The sequence below is a fragment of the Dipodomys spectabilis genome, unplaced genomic scaffold, assembly GCF_019054845.1.
Source record: "Dipodomys spectabilis isolate Male_0828 unplaced genomic scaffold, ASM1905484v1 ptg000015l, whole genome shotgun sequence".
In the NCBI taxonomy this organism is placed as follows: domain Eukaryota; kingdom Metazoa; phylum Chordata; class Mammalia; order Rodentia; family Heteromyidae; genus Dipodomys; species Dipodomys spectabilis.
This window is the reverse complement of record NW_024870692.1, coordinates 8,853,526-8,879,006: the sequence shown is the minus strand read 5'-3', so window position 1 is coordinate 8,879,006 and position 25,481 is coordinate 8,853,526. Positions and strand designations below refer to the sequence as shown.

General features: G+C 39.1%; 2 protein-coding genes and 1 pseudogene across 2 annotated transcripts in view; 2 read left to right on the top strand and 1 right to left on the bottom strand.

Annotated features, from left to right (window-relative positions):
* Window positions 1–15,317, top strand: part of Ppp1r42 (protein phosphatase 1 regulatory subunit 42) — a 53,511-nt gene extending 38,194 nt beyond the window's left edge. The window contains exons 8-9 of the mRNA XM_042666538.1: window positions 8,423–8,582; window positions 14,997–15,317. Coding sequence (XP_042522472.1) covers window positions 8,423–8,582; window positions 14,997–15,108 — 272 coding nt within the window. The 3' untranslated portion in view covers window positions 15,109–15,317. The remainder of the gene's footprint in view (window positions 1–8,422; window positions 8,583–14,996) is intronic.
* A 1,003-nt stretch (window positions 15,318–16,320) lies between these two features.
* Tcf24 (transcription factor 24) lies at window positions 16,321–24,798 on the top strand. The gene is made up of 3 exons (XM_042666550.1): window positions 16,321–16,555; window positions 16,843–17,261; window positions 22,786–24,798. The coding sequence occupies exons 2-3, from the start codon at window positions 16,866–16,868 to the stop codon at window positions 22,897–22,899; spliced, it is 510 nt and encodes a 169-aa protein (XP_042522484.1). The 5' UTR covers window positions 16,321–16,555; window positions 16,843–16,865; the 3' UTR covers window positions 22,900–24,798.
* On the bottom strand, window positions 22,009–22,107 carry LOC122096508 (annotated as a pseudogene).
* Window positions 24,799–25,481: the final 683 nt, after the last annotated feature.

Here is a 25,481-nt window from a genome sequence, read left to right as displayed (position 1 = left end):
TGGGCAGGGTGTCAGTGGCTCACGCCTATAATCCTAGCTACTCAGGAGACTGAGATCTGAGGATTGCGGTTCAAAGCCAACCCGAGCAGGAAAGTCCCTGAGACTCTTATCTCCAATAAACCACTCAGAAAACCAGAAGTGGTGCTGTGTGGCTCAAGTGGTAGAGCACTAGCCTTGAGCTGAAGAGCTGAGGGACAGCGCCCAGGCCCAGAGTTCAAGCCCCATAACTGACAAAAAAAAAAAAGAAAGAAAGAAAAAAGAAAAGAAAAAAAGAAAAAAGAGTTAGTAAGGATATAGAGAAAATGGAACCCTTACTTACTGTTACCTACTATTGCTGGAACATAAAATAGGGCAAACATAACAAATTCCATGGAGGTCCCTGAAAAAGTTGAAAATATAACTACCATATGATCAAGAAGCCTCTGAATATTATCCAGAACATGTTGAAAGAAAAATCACCACGAAACATTGGCACACCTACATTCACTGCAGCAATATTCACAAGACCCAATGTGTGGAATAAACCTAAATGTGCACAGAGAGATGAATACATAAAGAAAACAAAGCATATAGAGAACATGAAACATAGACCATTATTACTCAGCCCTTTAGAAAATTATGTTTAACAATATGGATGAACATTGAGGATATTATGTTGAATGTTATATCAGTCACAGAAAACAGTATGAGTTCACTTATCTAATGCATATTGCAATGACTTATAATCAACTACTCCACTAGCTTCACTCAGTGCAGCTAGAAAAAGCCTAGAGATTATTATACAACAACATTGTATCTGAAGTAAAAACAAATTTCTTGATACTTTAAAGACTGTAAAGACAGGTCTTTTGTTAAGTGTACATTTTATAATGTTTAAAAGATCATAGAATATGGGTGGTGGTGGCTCACATCTTTAATCCAAACTACTAAGAAGGCGGAGGCCTGAGGTCCACCTCAGTAAAATTCAAATTAACAAGCAAAGATTCTAGAAATGGAAGTTTGGCACAAGTACTAGAACACCAGCCCTAAGCAAAAATGCTAAGAATTCTGCAATGAAGGGGAGGAGAAGGAAAGGAAGAAAAAGAAAAAGAAGTAGAGGAAGAGGAAGAAAAGAAGGAGGAGGAGGAACAGGCAGAGGAGGAGGCAGAGGAGGAGGCGGAAGATAACAAAGAAAAAGACAAAAATACCAGAAAGGGACTAAGGATTTGAGCTAACATTACTCCAAATAATGTAGAGGAGGAAGATGAGGAGGAGGAGGAGGAAGAGGAGGAGGCAGAGGAAAAGGAAAAGGAGGCAGAGGGAGGAGGTGGTATTCCAACTCAAAAGCAAGCAAAGGAAAAACAAAATAGCATGTTAATTTTAAAAATGAACTAAGCATTGCAGTTACCATTTCTCCAAAGAAAATGAAATGACAAAAGTGTGCAAGCAATACAATTAAATCATCAGGAAATGTGAATCAAAACAATATTGAAATTAAATCATACCTGTCAAGATGGCTATTAAAGGAAGACAGTTTCCTAAAGATACTGAAACTATGGAACTCCTATCTACTGTCCTTGAGAATGCAAAATAGTATAACAACTATGACAAATTCTGTGGAGGTTCCTCAAAAAAAAACTATGACTACCCATTATGATTCCACAATGCCAATTCTAAGCATTATGAAGAAAAATGAAATCAAGATTGCCAAGAAACATTGGCACACTTTTGTTCACTGAAGCTGTATTCACAATAGCCATGATGTGCAATCAACCTAAATGGACACAGAGCTAAACAGATAAAGAAAATAGAGTATATAGATAAAATGAACATAGAATATAACATATATAGAGAAAAAATATATATAGAAAAATATATACATAAAATGAAAATAGAACATTACTCAGCCTTTTGGTAAAGAAATATGGCATTGAGTATGAATCAGGATAAACCTTCAGCACTTTAGGCTGAGTGATATATCAGTTACCAAAAAGCAAATGGTTTATATTCAGGTTACTAAGGTATGTTGAAATGGATACTAAGCAGTAATTCCTCTAGAAAAAAAATCTATAGATATATTTTACAACATTGCATTTGAAGCCAACAATAATGTTATTGATACTGAAGATGTAAAGACATTAGGGCTGCTATTAAGTGTTTTCTCTAAACATTTCTAAAACTCATCCATGATTGGCTCTGGTAGCTCACATCTTTAATCCTGACTACTCAGGAGGCTGAGGTCTGAGGATCATGGTTCAGAGACACTTGTAACAGGAGAGACTGTCTGTAATGAGCAAGCAAAAGTGCTAAAGTAGAGGTTTGCTTCAATGATAGATCACCATCCCTAAGCCAAAAAGCGAAGGCCTGCCAGCGAGACAAAGAGAAGGAGGAAAGGAGGAGGATGAGAAAGAAAAGAAATGGAGGAGGGGAAAGGAGAAGGGCGATTTGATGGAATAGAAGGAGCAGGAGGGGGAACAGGAAGAGGAGTAGTATGTGATGAAGGAAAAGGAGTAGGAAGAAGAGGTGGAATAGGAGGAAAAGGTGATGATGATGGCGGTAGTAGTGATGCAGCTCAACAGACAACAAAACAAAAATCAAAAATAGCAAACTAATTTTAAAACTAGACTAAGGACTGCGCTTACCATTTCTCTAAAGAAATAGAAATGAAGCCGGGCGCTGGTGGCTCACGCCTGTAATCCTAGCTACTCAGGAGGCTGAGATCTGAGGATCACGGTTCAAAGCCAGCCCGGGCAGGAGAGACCGTGAGACTCCTATCTCCAATAAACCACCAGAAAACCGGAAGTGGCGCTGTAGCTCAAGTGGTAGAGTGCTCGCCTTGAGCTGAAGAGCTGAGGGACAGCGCCCAGGCCCGGAGTAGTTCAGGCCCCACGACCAGACCCCAAAAAAAAAAAAAAAAAAAATGAAAAGGAACACAGTTTGATAAGAATATGGAGAAAATGGAATCCCCATCTATTGTTAATGGTAATGCAAAATAATGCTACCATTATGAAACACTCTATGGAGCTTCCTTGGGGAAAAAAAAGAACATGACTACCGTAGGATTCCCCAAGGTCAATTTGGAGTATTATTCAGAAAAATGAAATCAAGATTGCCAAGAGACATTGGCATACTTACATTCACTAGAGATCTATTTCACAATATAGATATTTAGATCTAATGTCCACAGAGAGGTAAGTAGATACAGAAAATGGAGAATATATACATATAAAATATTACTCAGCCTTTTGCATTGAGAAACAGTAAGAATCACCTTTCACTGATATGGCAGACAAAAACAAATGGATTATGATTGCACTTGGTAAAGTATTGTGAAATTAGATATTAATCAAGCATTCATCTAGCTTCATTCAGTGAAGCCAGAAAAAGTCTAGTAATATATTTTCCAATATTGTATTTAAAGCCAACAGTAATGTTCTAGATACTGAAAATATTGTAAAGGCAGTAAGGCACTTATTATGTGTTCTTTCTAAAACTCATCCAAGATGAGCTCTGGTGAATCACATCTTTAATCCTGACTACTCAGGAGGCAAGGTCTGTGGATTGTGGTTCATAGCCACCTGCAGCAGGAGAGACTGTAAGTCTCCAATGAACAAGCAAGGTAGGTTGAGGTATGGCTCAATGAAACTATATCAGCCCTAAGTGAAACACTAAGAGGTAGCAGTATACTAAAGAGGAGGAGGAGGAAGAGGAGGAGGAAAGGAGGAGAAAGACAAAGAAGTGGACAAGGAGGAGGATGAACATGAGGAGAAGGAGGTGGTCCAACTAAAGAACAACCAACCAACAAAAATGCCAAATATTTTTAAATGGAGTAACAATAGCAATTTCCATTTCTCCAAAGAAAAAGAAAAGACAGAATTGTACAAGAAATAAAATTATGTTGTCAGGAAATGTGAAAGAAACTATAATGAGATAGAATCACACTTGTCAAGATGGCTATAACTAAAGAAAAAAAACATATTTTGATAAGATAAGAAGATTATGGAACCCCTATCTACTGTCAATAGTAATGCAAAATATTGCTACCATAGGACATAGGTTGTGGAAGTTCCTCAAAAACAAAATGAGTAATATGATGACCATATGATCCTACAATGTCAATTCTGAGTATTATTCAGGAAAAATGAAGATTGCCAAGAAACACTGAAACATTTATGTTCACTATGTAATACCCAACGTTCTCAAACAGTGTAAATGTCCACAGAGCAGTAAGGAGATTTAGAAAATGAAGACGATATATAAAATGAAGCAGAATATTACTCAGCTTTTTGCACTGAGTAATAAGAGTCAACCTGAATGATGTCAGTCACCAAAAAACAAATGGTTTATGATTTTACTTGCAATGAGTTATTACTCAAGCATTCCTCTAGCTTCCTCAGTGAAGCTGGAAAAGTCTAGAGATACATGTTACAACAATGTATTTGAAGTCAACAATAATGTTCTGGATAGTGAAATGTAAAGAGACACAAGGGCTCTTATTATATGTTCCTTCCTTCCTTCCTTCCCTCCTTCCTTCCTTCCTTCTTCCCTTCCTTTCTTCCTTTTCTTTTCTTTTTCTTTCTTTCTTTCTTTTTTGTGGGTCATGGAGCTTGAACTCTGGGCCTGGGTGCTGTCCCTCAGCTCTTCAGCTCAAGGCTAGCATTCTATTACTTGAGCCACAGCACCACTTCCAGTTTTCTGAGTGGCTAATTGGAGATAAGGTCTCAAGGACATTCCTGTCCGGTCTGGCTTTGAACCGTGATCCTCAGATCTCAGCCTCCTGAGTAGCTAGGATTACAGGCGTGAGCCACCAGCGCCCAGCTTTACATGTTCTTTCTAAAAAATTTTCTAAAAATCACCAAACATGGGCTCTGGTGGCTCACCTTTTTAATCCTGACTACTCATAAGAGGCTGAGATCTGAGGATCACAGTTTATAGCCACCTGAAGCAGGAGACTATAAAGTCACCAGTGAACAAGCAAAAATGTTGAAGTGGAGGTTTGGCTGTATTATAGAGCACCAGCCCTAAGCCAAAAAGGAAAAAGGGCTAACAGTGAGGCAATGAGAAGGAGAAAGACAAAGACGTATACAAGGAGGAGGAGGAGCATGAAAAAAAGGAGTATGAAAAAAAGGTGGAAAGTGGCTGTGGGGGTGGAGGAGGCAACGGAGGATGTGGTGGTTGTCCAACTCAACAACAAAAAACAACAAACATAAATCCCAACCTTATTTTAAAAATGGACTAAAGATTAGAATTACCATTTGTCCAAAGAAATAGAAATGAGAAAATTGTACAAGCAATGTAATTAAGTCATCAGGAAATATGAATCAAAACTATAAGGAAATCAAATCATACCTGCCAAGATGGCTATTATTTTTTAAAAAGGTTAGTATGACTAACATATGATCCCAAAATGCCTTAAATTTGGGCCTGGGCACTGTCCTTCAGCTCTTCAGCTCAAGGCTAGCACTCTACCACTTGAGCCACAGTGGCACTTCTGCCTTTTTCTGCGTATGTGGTACTGAGGAATTGAAGCCAGGGCCTCATGCATGCAAGGCAAGCACTGGGCCACCTTCCCAGCCCATGAAGCCCTAGATTTGATTCCTCAGTACCACATAAACAGAAGAAGCTGGAAGTGATGGCATAGTTCAAGTGGTAGAGTTTCAAGGACAGCACTTAGGCCCTGAGTTCAAGCCCCACAACTAACAAAAATATTACAAGGACAAGGAGACCTACTGTCTATTCAGGGTTTGTTTTTTGTTTTTTGCCAGTCCTAGAGCTTGAACTCAGGGCCTGAGCACTATATCCCTGAGTTTCTTTTGCCCAAGGCTAGCACTCTACCACTTGAGCCACAGTGCCACTTCTAATTGTGGTTAATTGAAGATAAAAGTCTCAGAGGGACTTTTCTGCCCCAGCTGGCTTTGAACTGCGATCCTCAGATCTCAACCTCCTGAGAAGCTAGAATTACAGGTATGTGTTACTGGTGCCTGGCTCTCCTTGTAATTTTTAAAACAGTATACAAAATGTGAGCTGGTGACTCATAACTTTATTCTTTTTTTTTTTTTTTTTTTTTGAGTTGGGTCGTGGGACCTGAACTCTGGGCCTGGGCGCTGTCCCTCAGCTCTTCAGCTCAAGGCTAGCGCTCTACCACTTGAGCCACAGCGCCACTTCCAGCTTTTTTCTTTTTGCTTATGTGGTGCTAAGGAATCGAACCCAGGGCCTCAGGCATGCAAGGCAGGCACTCTACCACTGAGCCATCTTCTCAGCCCCACAACTTTATTCTTTTTTTTTTTGTCGGTCGTGGGGCTTGAACTCTGGGCCTGGGCGCTGTCCCTCAGCTCTTCAGCTCAAGGCTAGCGCTCTACCACTTGAGCTACAGCACCACTTCCGGTTTTCTGGTGGTTTATTGGAGATAGGAGTCTCACGGTCTCTCCTGCCCGGGCTGGCTTTGAACCGCGATCCTCAGATCTCAGCCTCCTGAGTAGCTAGGATTACAGGCATGAGCCACCAGCGCCCGGATACAACTTTATTCTTAACTACTACTCAGGAGGCTGCAATTCTTGGATCATGGTTCAAAGCCAGGTGGACCATGAGAGTCTATAAGACTCCAATTAACAAGCAGAAATGCTGAAAGTGGAGGTTTTGCTCAAGTGATAGACCACCAGCCCTATGCAAAAGACCTAAGAGATAGATAGCATCCTAGTGAGGAGGAAATGGAGTAGGAGAAGGAGGAAGGAAGAGGAGAAAGAGGAGGAGAAGGAGAAAACAGAAGGGAAAAGAAGATCAAGAGGCTATGGAGGAAAAGGTGGAGAGGAAGTGGAAGATGAGGGGGAGGTGGTAGAGAAGGAGGAAGAGCAGGAACAGAAAGAGATGGAGGAGAAGGTACAATGCAGAAAAAAAACCCTACTAACACAATTTTAAAAGTGGACTAAGGATTTGAGTTAATATTTTTCTAAAGACATAGAAATGGCCAATATGTACATGCCACTATCAAGTCATCTGGAAATGCGAATCAAAACTATGAAGAGCTTCACATTCTACCTTCCAAGATGGCTATAATTTTTAAAAAAGAAAAGAAGCAACAAGGTTTGCTAAGACAATGGAACCCCTATCTACTGTCCCTGAGAATGCAAAATAATGCAATAATTATGACAAACTCTATGGTGGTTCCTAAAAAAAAAAAAAAGAAACAACATGTGACTCCCATGTGATCCTGAAGTCTCAATTCTGAGTATTGTTCAGAAAAAGATGAATTCAAGATTGCCAAGAAACATTGACATACCTATGTTCGCTAAAGCACCTACTCACAATAGCCAAGATATGGAAACAATCTATATCTCCACAGAAAGATAGACTGATAAAGAGACGTACTGTATAGATAAAATGAAACACGGCATTGACCACTGAATTGTAGACTTAAGGACAATAAGACTCTATTGCTTTGAAATTACCTTCAGTGTGGAGGGAAGTTAGCAAAATCTACTGTTGGAAAAGGATGATTTTTAGAATGAATGGGAAATAAGAATATATCAAGAAATAATTTCAAAAATTTACAAGGTGTATTCAAATATATTTTCAAATGGATACTATGTTGAAAATAGAATTTAAGCTCAATTAAATTAAAACTTTCAGTGAAGGCTAACTGCAGTAGAAAGTCATCTGTCCATTTCTCAAGCATACTTATTCTTCCTCGATCAGTTATGAATCCTTTTTCCCCTGCACATTTGCCATCCTCTTTTAAACAAAGTGTTGCTCTTGGGCTTAAAATAAGTGGTACCCATGGATACATGTGTGTGATGTACAACACATTTATCCATATGTATACAGGTAAACAGCATACTGTATGGTTTGGTTATGCAAAGGATGTTTTATTATTTATGAAGACAAAAGTAAATACATAAATTAAAAGCTACAGGATAAATATTTTTTAAAACCTGTAGTTAAACACTTGAAAAAATGAACTCAAAACAGCAAAATTCAAGGCAGTTAATATTTGTATTAGTGTTGGCCTGCCCATTTTGTCTATAGTGTTTTCTCTTGGATATTTTGTAACCAATGTTACTGTGAATCCATTAAGCTTTTTTTTTGGGGGGGGGGGTCAATCGTGGGGCTTGAACTCTGGGCCTGAGTGCTGTCCCTGAGCTCTTCAGCTCAAGGCTAGTAGCACTCTACCATTTGAGCCCAGCACTACTTCCGGTTTTCTGGTGGTTAATTGGAGATCAGAGTTTCATGGACATTCCTGCTCCGTCTGGCTTTGAACTATGATCCTCAGATCTCAGCCTCTTGAGTAGCTAGGATTACAAGCGTGAGCCACTGGCACCCAGCTAAGCTTTATAAATTCTATTTCATAAAATGTAATCTTAAGATGACTTAAACTGTTATGTATGTCTTTTTAAAAACAGTTTATTAGTTTCAAAACAAGATGTTCTTCATTCTTTCTATGCTACAGGCAACTTTGAAACAATGCATCACATAGTTCCTGTTTATTACCCACATGTGGGTAAGCCAAAATTAGTCTTTTTCTCTGACATACAGAACTACCTTGCAAATAGAAATGCATCTTCTGAAAGTTCTCTAGAAGATAACTCTACAACTGCTGAAGATATGGGGTAGGTTCCTTCAAATACTCATATGGTTTATCGTTTTTAAAGAGATGAGAACTATTGCCAGTAGTAAGAGAGGCCCTCCATTTGTCTTGTAGTTCTCTGTTCTCAGTCCTTCTCAGCCAAACACACACACACACACACACACACAAAGTTCACTGTTGGTTATTCCAGATAGCTTGTTCAGGAACGGAAGTAGGAGAGATGACTTAGGAAAGTACCAGAAAAAAAGATGTCTGAATGATCAAAGATGTTTTATTTTTTTCTTTTGCCATATTGGGGTTTGAAATCAAGCCCTCTTGCTTTCCAGGCAGTGCTTTTTTTTTTTTTTTTTTGCTTTAGTACTTTTTCAGATAGCTGTAGATTACCAGGATGAGACGCAGAATTGTGAGTCTGGAATACACTTAATTGGGTCTTGCCTCTTATTCATTCACAATAAAATGAGAGATATATGGGAATATGCTTTACTGCTTACCTACAACATACATTATCTTTATTATCCAAACCATAGCCTTTTTGTCCACAGAACTCCTGATAGTTTCTGGAAGATTTATACTTGGTATCTATTCCACAACAGTGTTCTTAATGTCTTTTTTCTTTTTGGAGCACTTTGAGAAGTACGACATCTCTTTCATAAGGTGGGAAACAAAGCAATAAATAATATGCACAGGTTTAGAAAACAAAGTGGGTGAATTCTAGCTGAGTGCTGGTGGCTCATACCTATAATCCTAGCTACTCAGGAGGCTAAGATCTGAAGATTATCATTCCAAGCCAGCCCAGACAAAAGTGTGGGACTCTTTTCTCCAGTTAACCAGCAAAAAGCTGGAAGTAGAGGTATGGCTTAAATGGTAGAACATCAGCCTTGAGCAAAAAAAAAAATGCAGAGCATGAGGCCCTGAGTCCAAGGCTCAAGGCTCAGTACACACACACACACAAGTTGGTGCATTCTGTATATTGCTGCACACACTGAAGTAGATCAGTAGTGGCCCACACACATTCTATATTCCTGAGGAAAGCTGAGATCACCAGGACCAGACTGATGAAACAGCAAATCAAGCATTCAATCCTCATTTGCCTAACTAGGGACATTAAATACCTTAGATGCAATAAATTCTTGTACACTGAAAAGGTAAGCTATCTAAATGGAGCCAGGACAATGAGGGTTTCTTTGAGAAGTCAGTGAGTATGTTCAATTTTGAGTTTTCAGCTTTATCCTGTGAAAAGTATTACATAAGTGTTTTCTTTCAAATGTCTATTATTTCCTTAGGTAGCATTTTCACTTCAGGCATGCCAAATTATTGTTTTAGTATCCCCAAAGATTTACATCTTACTACATGCTTCTAATAAAAGGTTATATTTCTATTTTTAGTACACTACTAAATGCATTATGGAATTTCATCCAGCTCTTGATAAAGATTTCTTTCAGGGTATGCATATTTTTAACATTTTAGTAATTTAACATAAAGCTAAGAGATGAGAATAAAGCTGAAAGGTCATGAAATTATTAAACACAAAATACCCAGCTGGAATATATCTTAGAGTTACAGTACTTACCAGCCATATGCAGGGTCCTGGGTTTGGTCCTCAGCTGTGGAAAAAAATAAAGTAAAATAAATAATTTTTTTAAAAAACAGAGAATCAGATTTTAGTTTCTAGAAAATTGACAGAAGCAGCCCCTTCTGTTGGCTTTAAGGGAAAGAATGAACTGGCATAAGCTGAAGCATATGTACACATGTACAGTCTGTATTGAACACTCAAGGCTAGGAGACTGCACAGCTTAGACTGTCCAATCCAAAAATCTCAAAGTATGGGTTCCGCCTCACAGCTGGCCTATGTCCTCTAAGGAACACAGTGAGGCAGCATCTGTCGAGAGACAGAGTGTGTTTTCCACTTCTTTCACAAACGCATGCAGTCTGTGCTCATGTGTATTTACACAAGCCTGCTTTCCCTACAGGGAGGAAAAAGTCAGACTCCTTGACGTTGTTTCTGACCCTCAAACTGAACTTGATACTATCAATGTACAGTTTAATTAAAGATTAGGTCAAACTACTTTTTATTTAAAGCTGCTTTTGAACAAATTCCTTCACTGTTCAATTAAAAATAATATATGGTATTAAACAAAAGTACATATTATTGCTTTTTTTCTGTATTTGTCATAGTAAATACTTCTGACAGGTGTTTCCTCTCTTCAAAAACATTAAGAGATGCTTGAGCCATAGTAATCTGAAAATGGACATTAAATGCATTTATATACTGTGTATAAAGATCCACTGAGAATACTGAACAACACTGCACAGTGAAAAAAGCAAATTGTTAATTTATTACTTATCTATCTCTAAAGCCCATAGAATGTTGATAGAGTGGATCCATCTCTTGTTAATATAAAAATAACTTGCTAGCTGGGTTAAATGCTTTTGGCTTCTATACCTGTAAGGAATGTGAATCTCTGGGACTCATAATTCAAAGAAAGTATATTTTATATAAGGTATATACTCTATAAGTATTTCTAAAATACCTAGTATATCTTGCTAAATATGGAAGCATTAAGTTTCTTTACATTAAAAAATGAACTTTAATAGTGCAAATAACTTCCTTTGACCAGTGCTATGATTGAACAGTAATAACAGAAGATTTATGAGTTTTAAAAATAAGTTTTAAAACTCAGATAATATTTTTAGTCACAAACTATAGGAGGTTTTTAAACTCACTTGCAAAGCTCAAAAACAACTTTATATTATTTTTGTTTTGTAAAACCTTAGTTTATTTAATTTCATAAGGAAAATAAACTTAATATGTACCAGTAATGTAGGAATGGTGTTAACATTTTGACTTTAGAAAATAAGATGCCCACTTCATCCCTAAAAAAAAATAGAAGTAAGCAACATAAAAGTATTTTTAGTTATCTTATAGGTATTGTGCAATAAAGCTGAAGTAGAAAGTTTTGCAAATGCATTAGAAGCGGATAAAATCTTACATTTGTAAAATAATATATTGTGCTGGTACAAAAACATTTTAAATTGTATTTTGAGAAAACCTCCCTCCAAAAAGTTTTTAGTTTGAAGAGATTACACTAGTTTTTGTGATTTCTGTTCTCAATCAATGGCTTGATTGTGAACAAGAGTTGTACAAGACATAATTCTAAAGAACTCTATTAGCTTTTATCTTTTTAAAATACACCCTTTAGTAAAACAACACTATCAACAACAGTGCTGTTTACAGATAGGAAAAATGAGGCTTGGAGAAGCACAGGCATAGGAACCCACCTCTCAAATACTCCACTAAGAATTGTGAAGCATGTTCTCATACAAACAGGTATACGACGTAGGGGAAGGTGAACTTGGCAGAGCATAACCAGCTAAAGGCAACTGCTGATACATGGCTCCAGAATGGTGTGGGTAGTACACATGAATTTAAGAAACAGGACTAGCTGCAAGCAAGATATCTAGGTTGGAAAAATACATTCAAAATATATTTAGTATATTCAAAATATATTAAAGGATGAAAAGAAGACAGACATTAGTAATTACTAGCTATGATTAATGGAACAATAGAACTTTCATTCACTTTTAAGGAAAATGAAAAAATAAAATAGCCACTAATAGTTTTATGTATTCTTACAAAGTAAAGCATACATGTACCCATATCTAGCAGTCCCACTTTTCCTAGGTAATTTTTCCAATTGAAATGAAAAGTTAAGTTTAGAAAACCTGTGCCTGAATATTTATAATGGTTTATATGTAATTAAAAACTGAAAACAGCCAGGCATCAGTGGCTCCTATCAGAGGCTGAGATCTAAGGATTTTGATGCAAAGATAGCGTAGGCAGAAAAGTCTGTGAGACTCTTAATCTACAATTAACCAGCAAAATACCTTGAAGTGAAGCAAGGCACTGTTTGCTCATACTCAGGAGGCTGAGATATGAAAATTATGGTTCAAAGCCAGTCCTGGTAGCAAAGTATGTGAAACTCTCACCTCTAATTAACCACCAAAAAGTTGGAAGTGATGCTATGGTTCTAATAGTAGAGCACTAGCCTAGAGCACAAAAGCTCAGGGACAGCACCCAGGCCCTTAGTTCAAGCCCTAGGACCAGGAAACCAAAAAGTCTGAAGTGAACCTGTGGCTCAAGTGGTAAAGTGCTAACCTTGAATGAAAAAGCTAAAGGAGAGCACTCTAGCCCTAAGTTCAAGTCCCAGTAGTAAAACAACAACCAGAAAAAAAAAAAAAAAAGCCAACCCACAAAGTGAAAAATAACCCAAAAGTATCTCACCTGGGGATAAACAATCTATTGTATAGATGCATATTACTAGGCAATGAAAAGGCATGAACCATTGACACAATAATATGGATATGTCTCATAGGCATTATGGTAGTGATAGAACTAGAGTTAATTATATTATGTATATTATATACATATATATGTGTATATATATATATATATATACACATATATATGTATGAGATTCTGACAACTAATGTAGAGAAGACAGAGTAGTAGTTCCCAGGAACTGGAAGCAGGACAAATGGTTAACTACAAAAGTGAGTACAAAGGAATTTGGAGGAGATACTGTGTGTCTTCATTGTGGTGGTAACAGCACTACAGATGCTCATCAAAACCTGTCCAGCTATGCACTCATAAAGGTAAATATAACTATGTATATTATGCCTTAAATAGTGAGGGAAATAGTGGAATGGTGAAGAAAAGCTGCAATTGATATATTGGATAAAACATTTTATATAAAATATAGCTATATAATTATATACATGTTATCTTTTATATAAATTATGTAAACAAAACCTTTTTATTATATATGATTTTCACTATATTTTGCACTATAAAGACATGTTTAAAGGCATTTTAAAACTTCAGCTTGGGGCTTTAATTTGGGGCTTTATACTTGCTAGGTACCCTCTTGACTGAGCTACATCTCCAGCTCTTTTTTTACTCTAGCTATTTTGTGTGTGTGCCAGATCTGGGGCTTGAACTCAGGGACTCATGATCTTGTGTGGCTTTTTTACTCAAGGCTGGTGCTCTACCACTTGAGCTATCCTTCTAGCTTTTCCATTGGTTAGGTGGAGATGTGTCTCACAGACTTTTCTGCCCAGTCTTCAAACAATGATCCTTTTAGCCTTTGGCCTCCTAAGTTAGCTAGGATTTCAGGTGTGAGCCCAGCTTGCTCTAGTTATTTTTGAGATGGGATTTTGTTTTTTGTCCAAACCAGTCATAGCTAGGAATGACAGGTTTGCACTATAATGTCCAGCATTTTCTGTTGGTCTTAGGAGCTTTTTGCCCAGGATGGACTCAAACTGAGATCTAATCTCAGTTTCCCGAGTAGCAAGGATTACAAGTGTGGCCACTGTGCCCAGCTTTTAAAGACAACCTTAACAAATTATTACAATGACAAATATAGGGGGGAAAGACAAATTATAAGGGTTGAGGGGAAAATGGGGAGAACAAAGGAAGGTGTGACTCATGACCTGATTTACGGAATTGTAACCCATTTGTACAACTATTTAATCAGCAACAACAATAAAAGAATATAGGGACTGGAGGTGTGGCTTATGTGGTAGAGAACCTGCCTAGCAAGCATGAGTAGTACCACCAAAGGAAAAAAAAGAGTAATTCTAAGACCAATACAACACCCAATAAAATCTTTATCACTCTAAAGTCATCCATACTTTTTTGAAGACTAGCCAACTAAGAATATCAAAGAAAGATAGGGAAACAGTAATTTAGACTGCTAATACAGAGTCAAATTATTTAAGAGGATACAAAATTCTTTGCAAAGTATAAAACACAAATATTAAGTAGGTCAGTATGACAAACACCACTAACATTATGATCAATCTGCTTCATTTAAACACTGCTTCAGCCATTTACTAGCTGCTCTATGAACAAAATTGCCTAATTACCTAATTGCTGTGAGCTTTATTTTCTCAACTGTAAAGTGCAAAGTCCTCAGTTTTAGTAAAAATTAAGTGAGAAAAAAGCATTTGATACACATAAAGTTATAAATAAGTGCCATCCATTACTAATTATTGATGTAATCATGGAGATACTATTTTCAAATTTTGTCTTTAACTGCAAATAGTGGTTTGTTTCAGGAGCTAGGACCACTTAGATTTGCTGGGGGCTTTAGGGAGACTGTTGCACAGAGTGGCAAAAGGTAGGACAAAAGAAGCAGTGGTTGCAGCACAGGACACTCAGTTGGCTGCTGGAGGTGAAGAGCCTTGTTATCTTTCCACCCTACCCGCAGAAACGCCTAGGGGACGTGCCAAGGGTGCAAGATGGAGGGAGCTAATCATTAGCCTTGACTGTAGTTACCGTGTCCCAGATTCTATTTGCTGCTCTTAGGGGGGGGAGAGGATACTTTCATTTTTAAAACAATTAAACACTATTTCCATTTTCTCCATATAAATACAGGAATCTGTCTTTGAAGGAATCTGAAAAGTTGCTAACAAATAATGATATACATGAACCTCACCTTCTCCAAAACCCAAAAGTAAATGAAAATGTGTTTGTGGAAAAGGAGTAATACCATCCTCAAGTGGTCTGATTTCCTCACTGTATGGAACTGAACAACATCTTTTGAAGGGTCTGTGGTTAAACGGTGTCTCAGTATATGAGTTAAGTTCTTGTTTGATTTGCTTCTTTGTAGAACCGGAGACTTTGCTTTCCACATGCAAATTCAACGATCTGTGTTTATCACTCTGCACGCGATTTACTGGGAAAATAAAGATTTGCTTTCTTAAGTCCTTTTTGAACCAAAGGAATTTGGGTGTACTTTTTTTCCCCCTAAGGTACTAATCTAGTTACAGAATGGGAACTGGGATGGAAGCCTGGAGATGGCTCTGATTCACTAAATATAATTTGTGCCTGAACTGGACTGTTCTAGTATGACAAGTGACACTATTATGCTCTGCTTTCCAATCTGGAAAGACAGCTATTGGAAGATATACAAAAAACATATACAAGAGTCGTTTCTTCCGTGACATTTTAACTTTGGTATTGTTTTGACCCCCAAACAGAAGAGACTCTATCCCCCTTTTCACATTGTTTGGAGAATGTCCTCATTACTTTGCTAGAAACTTGTTCCGCCCCTAAGAAGTCACCTTAGACGGAGGCAGGTCCAGGACGGGCGGCAGCGGCAGCGGTGCAGGTCTGGGGTCCACTCCTATCGCTCGGACTCTCCCCGCTCGGACTCTCCCCGCACCCCTGCAAGCTATGCTCCCGTGCAGAACCAGCGAACGAAACGAAAGCGGGGTAGCCCGGGGAACACCAGGGCCAGCGGCCGGGGTCCGTCACCGGAGAGGGACGGCCTCCATCCCTTGCTGTGCGAAGATGTCCTAGCGTGCCACAGAGGAATCTTCGCGGGCTCGGAGCGGGAGCGCGGTGGGCAACAGTCCCCTCACCTCGCGGGACAAGCAAACGGAGCGCCCCGACGAGGCGCTCATTTCTTGGCCCTCGGCCCCAAGGCAGCGTCCCCGCCAGGCTTGGCACAGACCGCGAGGGCCTGGGGGGAGGGCGGGCCTAGGTCGCAGGACCGCCGTCAGCCCAGAGGGCTCAGCCCCGGGCAGAACAGGCCCCGCGGGCGCCCACCAAACCCGCGTCTGGAGGGTCGCGCGGGGAGAGCTGGGCGCAGCGCGGGGGGCGGAGCCCGGCGCCCGCCCGCTCCGCCCCCCGCCGGGCGCCGTAATTAATGACCGTCCCTTGGCCCTCGGGACGCTCCACACCTAGTCGGCGGCCCCAGTGCAGGCACGCGGCTGAGTACGGAGCTCCGCCGGACGTGCCCGCCGCCCGTGCCTCGCTCGCCTGGCCTCGAGCGAGGACATAATAGACGCACCCGGCAGAGCTGGACGTGGCCTTCGGCTTGGGCCGGACGAGGATGGAGTGACCCCGCGGGCCCTGGCCACGCAGACTCGGCTGGACGCCCGCGGCGCGCTCACACCTCGGAGTCCGCACTCACAGCCGCTCCAGGAAAGGTGAGGTCCCCGGGCCCAGAGCGGTGGCGGGTGCCTTCCCCCAGGGGAGAGGCAGGCCCGCGTTCCCCGTTCCTCCCGCGGAAATTCCCAGCCCCGGGACGAACGGCCGGAGGGACGCGCGTCCTCCTGGCCCCTCGGCCCGCACTCCTCCCCCGCGGCTCACACACACACACACACACACACCGTCCAGGAGCCCGACTCGGCGGGGCGGCGTGCGGCGGGAGCGCGTTCGCGGTGCCCGTGGCCGAACGCCCGCCTCCCCTCACCTCGCCTGCCGTCCTTTGCAGTGCGCGCGGTGCCAGACGTCGCCATGGACCGCGGCCGCCCGGCGAGCAGCCCCCTGAGCGCCCGCGCTGAGCCGGCGTCTCCAGCTGCGACCACCCGCGACTCGAGCCCAGTGAGAACCGGCCTGGGGCCGGCGGGCCCCGGAGTCGTGGTCGGAGCGCGCTCCGGGGGCGGGCGGCCGGCGGCGGCGAACGCAGCGCGGGAGCGCAGCCGCGTGCAGACCCTGCGCCACGCGTTCCTGGAGCTGCAGCGCACGCTGCCGTCGGTGCCACCCGACACCAAACTGTCCAAGCTGGATGTGCTGCTGCTGGCCACCACCTACATCGCCCACCTCACCCGCAGCCTGCAGGACGACGCCGAGGCGCCTGCAGATCCCGGGCTGGGCACCTTGCGAGGCGAAGGTTACCTGCACCCGGTCAAGGTAGGCGGGCAGGGCGCACTGCGGGGCGGGGCTGGGGACGCCGGGACACCCTGAGCCGCCCTGCCTCTCACCGCTTGGGCAGAGGCTGTCAAGCTCCTTTCTCCCAGTAAAGAATGTGGGCAACAGATCTGGAAAGCGACCTGAGTCCGCTGACACCGGGGGTAAGGTCCCCGCTAGGAGAAACAGCTGAACAGTGCAGAAGCAGTGGGCGAGACGTTTAAACCTGGGATGGCCAGGGTAGGGGACTTGGCCTGTTACAGAATGGCACCCTAGTAATTTTCCACCTTTCAAGGTGAGAAATGGGGGACTTGGTTACATATCCTGGTAATCAATAGTATAAATATAAATATTTATATTTATAACCCTTTACAAGGCTGTTTTAGTTACATAATTACATTTCCATTGTATTTTTCATGGGATGTTCCAAAGGTTTCACGAATTAAACGTAGCCATAGAATTGACCCTAAGTAATCCTAGGAAAAGTTAATTTTTTTTCCCCGTAAGAATCAAGGAGATCATTCTATATCCCTGTGGAATAACATTTCAGCTACTTAAAGGTTAAACATCATAGAATAGACAGCTACCAAGAACCTAAGACTGTAATGTTTTACTCAATTGTCAGATTGGCATGTATGTTGAGTAACTTGATTAAATACTATAAATTTTGCAACGTAAATAGCCAAGAGTATTTTATATAATTTCTTTGCATATAGTTAAAAACGGTCATAATTCTTAATGTAATGTATGACTGATTTAATACCTACTGCCTATGTAAATGTATGCTTATCTATATTTATTACATATAATGATGTATGTGACTATGGTTTATTACCTTTTCCTCTAGATTTGTTTTGAAATCTTGTATTTGAGCTGGCATACTATTAAAAATACGTAAGATATACTTGTTTAATCCATATTTTTGAATTTTTGTTTTCATCATTCTAAAGTTTTTTAATATACACGTAGAATTAGGACTTAGTTTTACGTACCTCAGAGTTTAATAATTAAGGATGAATTGTTGTTGAAATGTATAAAGCATACCTAATATTAACTGTATTTACAGTTCTGGGGTAGAGTTTAGCCAAATTTACTTTGCAAATGTAATCAAGATGATAATAGACAAACTATTTCAAATATTAAGTATAAAATGTGAAATACCATTATTTATTTATGATAGACCCCATCCTATTCACGAAATTATATAAAAATTTCAGCTGAATGAATCTCACTCATTCTAATTAATGATTTTGTGTTACAGTGGGCATTAGATTGGTATTCAAATATAACACTAATAATATTCAAATATAACACTAACACTTTTGACATAACATTTGCAATGTTTTCGGAGAAGGTTTATTTTAATATTAAATCAATTTTAATGTAGAAAGCATATGTTAAATAGTTCCTGGGAGATAAAGTTCAGAATGAGAAGTAAATTTTCACCTTAGTTTTGTCAAGTGTTTTGTTTTTTAATGAGCAATGTTAGAAGCACCAGTGTTAAATGTAACAAATAAGCATAGAAAGCTTTTTGGTACCTTATTCATGTACCAATGTTTTATAGTTTTAACTATTATAAGAAAAATTAAATCTTATTGAATCAATGATTGTGATTTTAAAAGATATCCGTAGAGACAGTGGTAGAAAACAGAAGATGATCTCTTTTATTTTTAGAGGTCAAATATTTTTTATTATCTTTAGAATTTGTACAAAGGGTGAACATTATCTCTTAAAAGTGAAATTTAGTGGGGCCTTGGTGGCTAATCCCTGTAATCCCAGCCATTCAGAAGACAGAGATCTGATGATGACAGTTTGAAGCCAGCAGGAAAGTCTGAGAGATTTTTTATCTTCAATTAATCACCAAAAAACCAGGAATGGAGCTGTGGCTCAAGTGGTAGAGCACTGGTCCTGGAGAACAAAAGCTCAGGGAGAGCACCCAGTCCCTGAGTTCAAATCCCAGGACTCACACCAACAAGATAAAAAGAAGAAAAGAAATTTAAAAAAGAGCTTGCTGTTCAACATCAAAGAACTGACATTTAAAACCACACACTATTTTAGGACAGTGAATATGATCATGAGTCAGCTGTAGTTGTTGCTGTAAATGAACACATTACTGAGATGAAAACAAAAGTAGAAACATGAGTGCAATACTGTAAGGGTGAATATTGTATTTACTCAATCACACTGTCACCATGTGCTGTGGAGGTTTAGCATATAATGAAAACTGCCTGTTACATCTTTTTTTTCTTTTCACAGACACTGTCTATCTTTAATGCAAAAGGAATAAAGTAATTCTGTTCATCTTTACATTTTGGAAAACTAATGGATTATTGTAAACTATTAGAGCCTAGTATGTATGCCAAAATGACTTGTTTTTTTCTGACTTATGACATAGTGTTATTAAAACATACCATGATGACCAAATAGATTTTTAGTAGTATATATTAACTGTACAAAGGGGTTTTATTGTGGTATTTCCATTCACAACTAGTTGGTCAAATTCACCCCTTCTATTACTCATTTTTATCACCCCCACTTGTTAATAAATGTTCATGGGTTTTATTATTCTAGTTACGTACATATAAAACACAGCCATCATATTCACACACTCTTTTACTTCAGTTTCACAGTTTTTAAGCATCAGTCCTATTACCAAGGTTGTGAGTATGTTAGAACTGTTAGGGATATCTGCTGTATCTCAAAAGACTGGAGGGTAGTTCAGTGGTAGCAAAACCCTGGACTCTATCTCTGGCATCAAAAAGAAAAAAGTGTCTCTAGTTAAATCAGAAGACGTACGAGACTGGGCTCCTAGGACTTTTATTCCTTTGGGACATCAACTATTTCAGTCAGCACCTATGGTTCAAGGGGCAATGATTTTCTGGAAAAACAGGAATATATTTCAGACTTCTGTAGTGAGAAAAAAGCAAAGCAGATGACTTTATTCATTGTTGTGCCCCTTAAGCATGTCTCATAACATACAAAAATAATAATTAAAAATAAACATCAGATTATATTATTTGGCGGTCATATAATTAGACCAAGAATATGTTTCTAAGACCTTCAGTTTCAGTTTCAGTTCCAGTTAATCATAAGTTTACTAGTTTTTTCTAAGCTTAATGACACTACCTGATTTTAATTCTGAGAAGGGGAAGCAGAGTTCAGGATTGTATCAGTCTACACAGTGAGAGAAACATTGGAAAGTAGACAGTAGATCAGTCAACTATTTTTTCTTTTGATATCCTAGTGACATGTAATCTAATCAATATGATAATTTCTGATTCTTAAAAACTATTTTGCATACAGTAAACTGCATCTAAATTAATTCAGTTGAATAAGCTGTAATTCCAGCTATGTGGGAGGCTGAAACAGTAGGATCTTGAGTTCAAGACCAGCTCAGGTAAAGTTGCCAAGCCTTATTCTCAGAAAAAGAAGAATAAAACAAAAGGGCTAGTCTTAGAACACATATGCTGCAAGTCCTTGGATTCAACACCTAGTACTGCAAAAATAATTACTTAATAAATAAAGTAATTGAATAAGCCTTTTGTAAATAAAAGAAAGTTCTTATAAAGGAAATTACATATGTCCTAGCAAGGAAGTAAGGAATAGATTCCTTCACTTTTGTCCTTAACTTAATTTCAAGCAGTTTTCAACACCGTAGGATCTCAGTATCCGCAAGGAGCACTCAGTAATATTTTCCTTTTATTTGTTTTTAGGTGAATTTAACTTACATAATTTCCAAATTACATCTGAGATTTGTGCATGAAATTTTTTATGCTTATAAAAATGGGGCAAAGTTATACGATAGTGAGCACTGGCTTATAATAGAGCCAGCAATCTTGTACCTGAAATTGATTTCTGCCCTAGACTATTTCTGCCCAGACAATGTTTTAGTCTGTTGAGACTGCCATAACAAAACACTACAAACCAGATATCTTTTTTTCCTCCAGTCTGGAAGCTTGAACTCAGGGTCTGGGCCCTGTTCCTGAGCTTCTTTTTGCTCAAGGCTAGCACTCTACCATTTGAACCACAGCACCATTTCCAGCTTTTTCTATGTATATGGTAGTGAGGAATCAAACCCAAGGCTTCATGCATGCTAGATTATTTTTAAATAAGACTAGTTTATTTTTAAATTTCCAGTAACACAAATTTTGTATTTTATTTGGGTATAATACAGGAAGTACCAGCCAGAATCTTAAAAGAACTGAACTACCCAGGAGCAAAGTCACACATCACATTTGGAGATGTTAAAATGAAACTTTTAGTGGATATAAATAGACTTTCCAGTCTTCTTCTGCCCATTTTATTCTTTTTTACACTTTCATACATTTTTTCTTTTTTGGTGTTGATACTGGGGCTTGAATTCAGGCTTTGCACACTTACATGACTTGTTCAGTCAGGGATAGCATTCTACTATGTAAGTCATGTCTCCAGTCTCTCTATATAACATTTTTAATTTACACATATGAGTTGTATATATTTATGTAATATAGCAATACAACACGTGTATACTACACAGGATTCAAATCAGGTTAAGCATATCTATTTCTTTAAACATTTGTCATTTCTTTGTGGTAAAACTATTCAAGGTTTTCAATTTGTCTTCAAGGTTTTTATTTTTTCAAAATATCAAGGTCTTAAAAATATACAAGATTTCAAATTTTCTTCAGGCTTCTTAGAATTATAAAGTACATTATCATTATCTGTCACACACACCCCCCCCCCCCCAGTGTGTACTAGAACATCAGAACCTTAAAGTATGGACTGTGCCATGAATTTATCATCCTTTCTTATGGACCATGCTAATCTTCTCTGCATCATTCCAGTTTCATTGCATGTATATTTAGTATAAAATTGGGCACTTTTTTTTTTCATAAAGGTAGTACACATTTAATTCAGGATCACACATTGCTAGGTGGGATGCTGCTATGTAAACCTGCCTCTGTTTGCATGTACCTCTGGAGCACTTATTCTTTAGCGCTACATTTTAATTTCATTTCAGGCTTAGTTTGAAATTAAAATATTTCAAGTAAGCTGGGTGCTGGTGGCTAATGCTTATAATCCGAGCTACTCCAGAGGCTGAGATCTGATGATCAAGTTTGCAGCCAACCAGGGTAGGAAAGTCTGTGAGACATTTATCTCCAGTTAATCACAGAAAAAGCTGGAGGTGGTGCTCAGACTCCAGTGGTCGAGAACTAGACTTGAGCGAAAGGAGCTCAGGGACAGTGTCCAGGTCCAGAGTCCAAGCCCTAGAACTGACCACAAAAATTTTTTTTAACTATATTTTTTTCTACACTATTTCTGCACTGACTTCTTGTAGTTCTTGTCCACATATACATGGTTATTTTTATAGTTTTAACCAGTATTTTACTTTATTATTTGCATTTAGGAGTTTTCTGTTTATTGGGGTTCGTGATTATAATTATCCCTGGCCATCTGATATTTACATGAAAGATATTTGGAATTTTTAGAATATGTTATATTTGTTATACTAAGTACTGGATTCTTATTTAAAAATTATTTTTTTCAGAAATGGCCCATGCGATCAAGATTATACATTGGTGCTACTGGTCAGTTTCTGAAGCATTCGGTGTCTGGAGAGAAAGCAAATCATAGCAACACTCCAACAGACTCACAGCCTTAGGATCTCTCCTGGGGGGCCCTGTACAAGTACTGGCTCTTTAATACTATGAAATAAAATTTTATTTATTATATCAAAAATAGCAAACATTTCTGAAGGTCTACTTTGGAGCCCATAGTTCAAAGTCAATATTTATCTAAGTAACTATGAAATTAAATGACCAGTCCTTTATAAATCACACAGCTTACCTATCTATTCATTGTGAGAGTTACTGCTGTAGAATGCAAGAAAAGTTACTAGAAAAGAAGAAAAAGGGCTGGTATGGATCAAGCTATAGAGCACCTGCTTAACAAGCATAAGGCCCTGAGTTCAAACCCCAGTGCCACCAGAAAAAAATTAACACATAAGAGCAAACAATTGTGCATATGTTCAAAGAGTGCACACATTTTCTTTATCCCTTATAAATAGGTGATTAACAATCCAGTGCCCATGGTTCATGCCTGTAATCCTTGCTACTCAGGAAGCTGAGATCTGAGGATTGTGATTCAAAACCAGCCCAGGTTGGTTATATGTGTGAGACTCCTATTTTCAATTAACCACCCAAAAAAGAGCCCAAAGTAGAGTTGTAGATGAAATGGTAGAGTGCTAGTCTTGAACAAAAAAGTGCAGGGACAGTACCCAGCCCCTGAGTTCAAGCCCCCAACCGGCATACACACACACACACACACAAGCATATTAGCAGTCTAAAGAATAAAATCTGTATTTGTAATATAACAATACTTCATTTATTGTGAAAACCAGTGTGTGCTTTTATCAGGTCTATGAAGCTATTTCAGTTATGATATCATTTATTCACCTTGGATTATATATGTGAGTATAAAAATTGCAGTAACTTGTATCACTAGTAGTTTTTCTCTCTTGGAAAACTTGCTTGAACTATTAAAAAATGATTTGCTCTATAAGGCATAACTACTTTTCAAGAGGTTTCTTTGATATTAAGATGTGACTTCAGTGTTTCCTAATTGTGGAAGGCAAGAATACACGCAGCCAGTATGAACAGGATCCAGCTGTCCCTGGCCACAGCATAATCCACCCATCCTCTTTTAGGATGAGCTATGGCCACCCTGCAAAAGGTGAATTTTCAGACATGGTGTAGGTCTTGAGTGAATCCCCATAACCTTCCTCAGCCAGTGCTGGTGTCAGGCTCTTCCTCCTCATGTCAGCTGTTTAAAACCAATCAAATTGGCCGTTACAAAATGGGAGAACCTGATTTGGGAATTCTAGCACACATCCGCACCTTGAGGAATTCTAAAGACACAGAACATCTACATTGAGATAAATTAAGACTGGAGTAGAACCCCCCAAGTCTGCCCGTACTCTATTGGCAGGCCTCTCCCTTACCACTGCCCACCATTAAATGCCCAGGAAGTAGCTGGTTTCGTTATACCAGTCATTTCAACAGGAGCCTGCTGAAAATCATCTGGTAGATAAAGTAGATAAACCTTTTCCTTTGATGATACACCTTTTCATTTCTACCCAGTTACAAGTATTTTAAAACCAAAGAAGTGTTATTTGTAGTACAGATTTTTATGCTATCTAATTAAGTTGTTGAATACACAAACAGCTTTCTTTAAGTTGGAAAATCTCAGAGTAGAGCTGCACAGATTGTCAGGGAACTCATTGAACCCCAAAACAATGGAGTACAATTAAGAAAAAAAAAACGGGCATCATCTCTTACGTGCTTATTTTTGTTTCCACCACTTCTTTTCTTCTCGGTTTTTACAATTCCTCTTTCCAGCTGTGAAATTCATTTCTTTCTCAGTAACCCAATTTGAAAGTTGTTGAATTTTACCTAAGATTAGCAAATAGAGAGGCCTATTAATAGGCCTGATTGAATTACTATAAGAGGGCTGGGAAGGTGGCTCAGTGCTTGCCTTGCATGCATGAAGCCCTGGGTTCTATTCCTCAGCACCACATAAGCAAAAGGAAAAAAGCCGGAAGTGGCACTGTGGCTCAAGTGGTAGAGAGCTAGCCTTGAGCTGAAGAACTGAGGGACAGCGCCCAGGCCCAGAGTTCAGGCCCCCATGACTGGACCCCAAAAAAAAAAAAAAAAAAGAATTACTATAAAATTGAAACACCGTTTTATTTTCACCTTAGTTTTCCAGTTTTGGGGCAGTAAAAGGAAGGCAAGAACTACTGGTTCAGTTGATTCAAGAGAACATGGCTGTGTTTTAACTTACCTCCAACAATTTGTAATTCTCATTATTTTAATATGAATATCCTTAAAATGTGACCAACTAGAAAAGCTTCCCACATATGAATATGTAAGACAAATGTTTGTATATTTAAGTGTGTACAGATATATTTACCCTTTCTCTCTGATATTGAATAAAAAGCAAAATAAGATTTGAATTCATCAGTTTTTATTGGCTGCTAAATGTGGTGGTTGTTTTTGTATATTAAAGAATGGAATCAAACTTCTTTAAAGTTACCTCAAACAGACTTGTAAATTTTGTAGTCTGAATTTCAGTAAAAGTTGATTGCTTATAAATTTTACAGCATTTAATTGGGAAAAAAAACCTTGTGATTTTCATTGAGTTATTCGACTTTCCAAAAATCATTCTATTAGTAGAGCTTTGCTTTTA

Excerpts from the sequence above, each read along its gene's own strand:
- Tcf24 (XM_042666550.1), top strand. The coding sequence starts at position 16,866 with ATGGACCGCGGCCGCCCGGCGAGCAGCCCCCTGAGCGCCCGCGCTGAG. Across the intron at positions 17,262-22,785 it reads GTTACCTGCACCCGGTCAAG|AAATGGCCCATGCGATCAAG; the intron begins GTAGGCGGGCAG and ends TATTTTTTTCAG.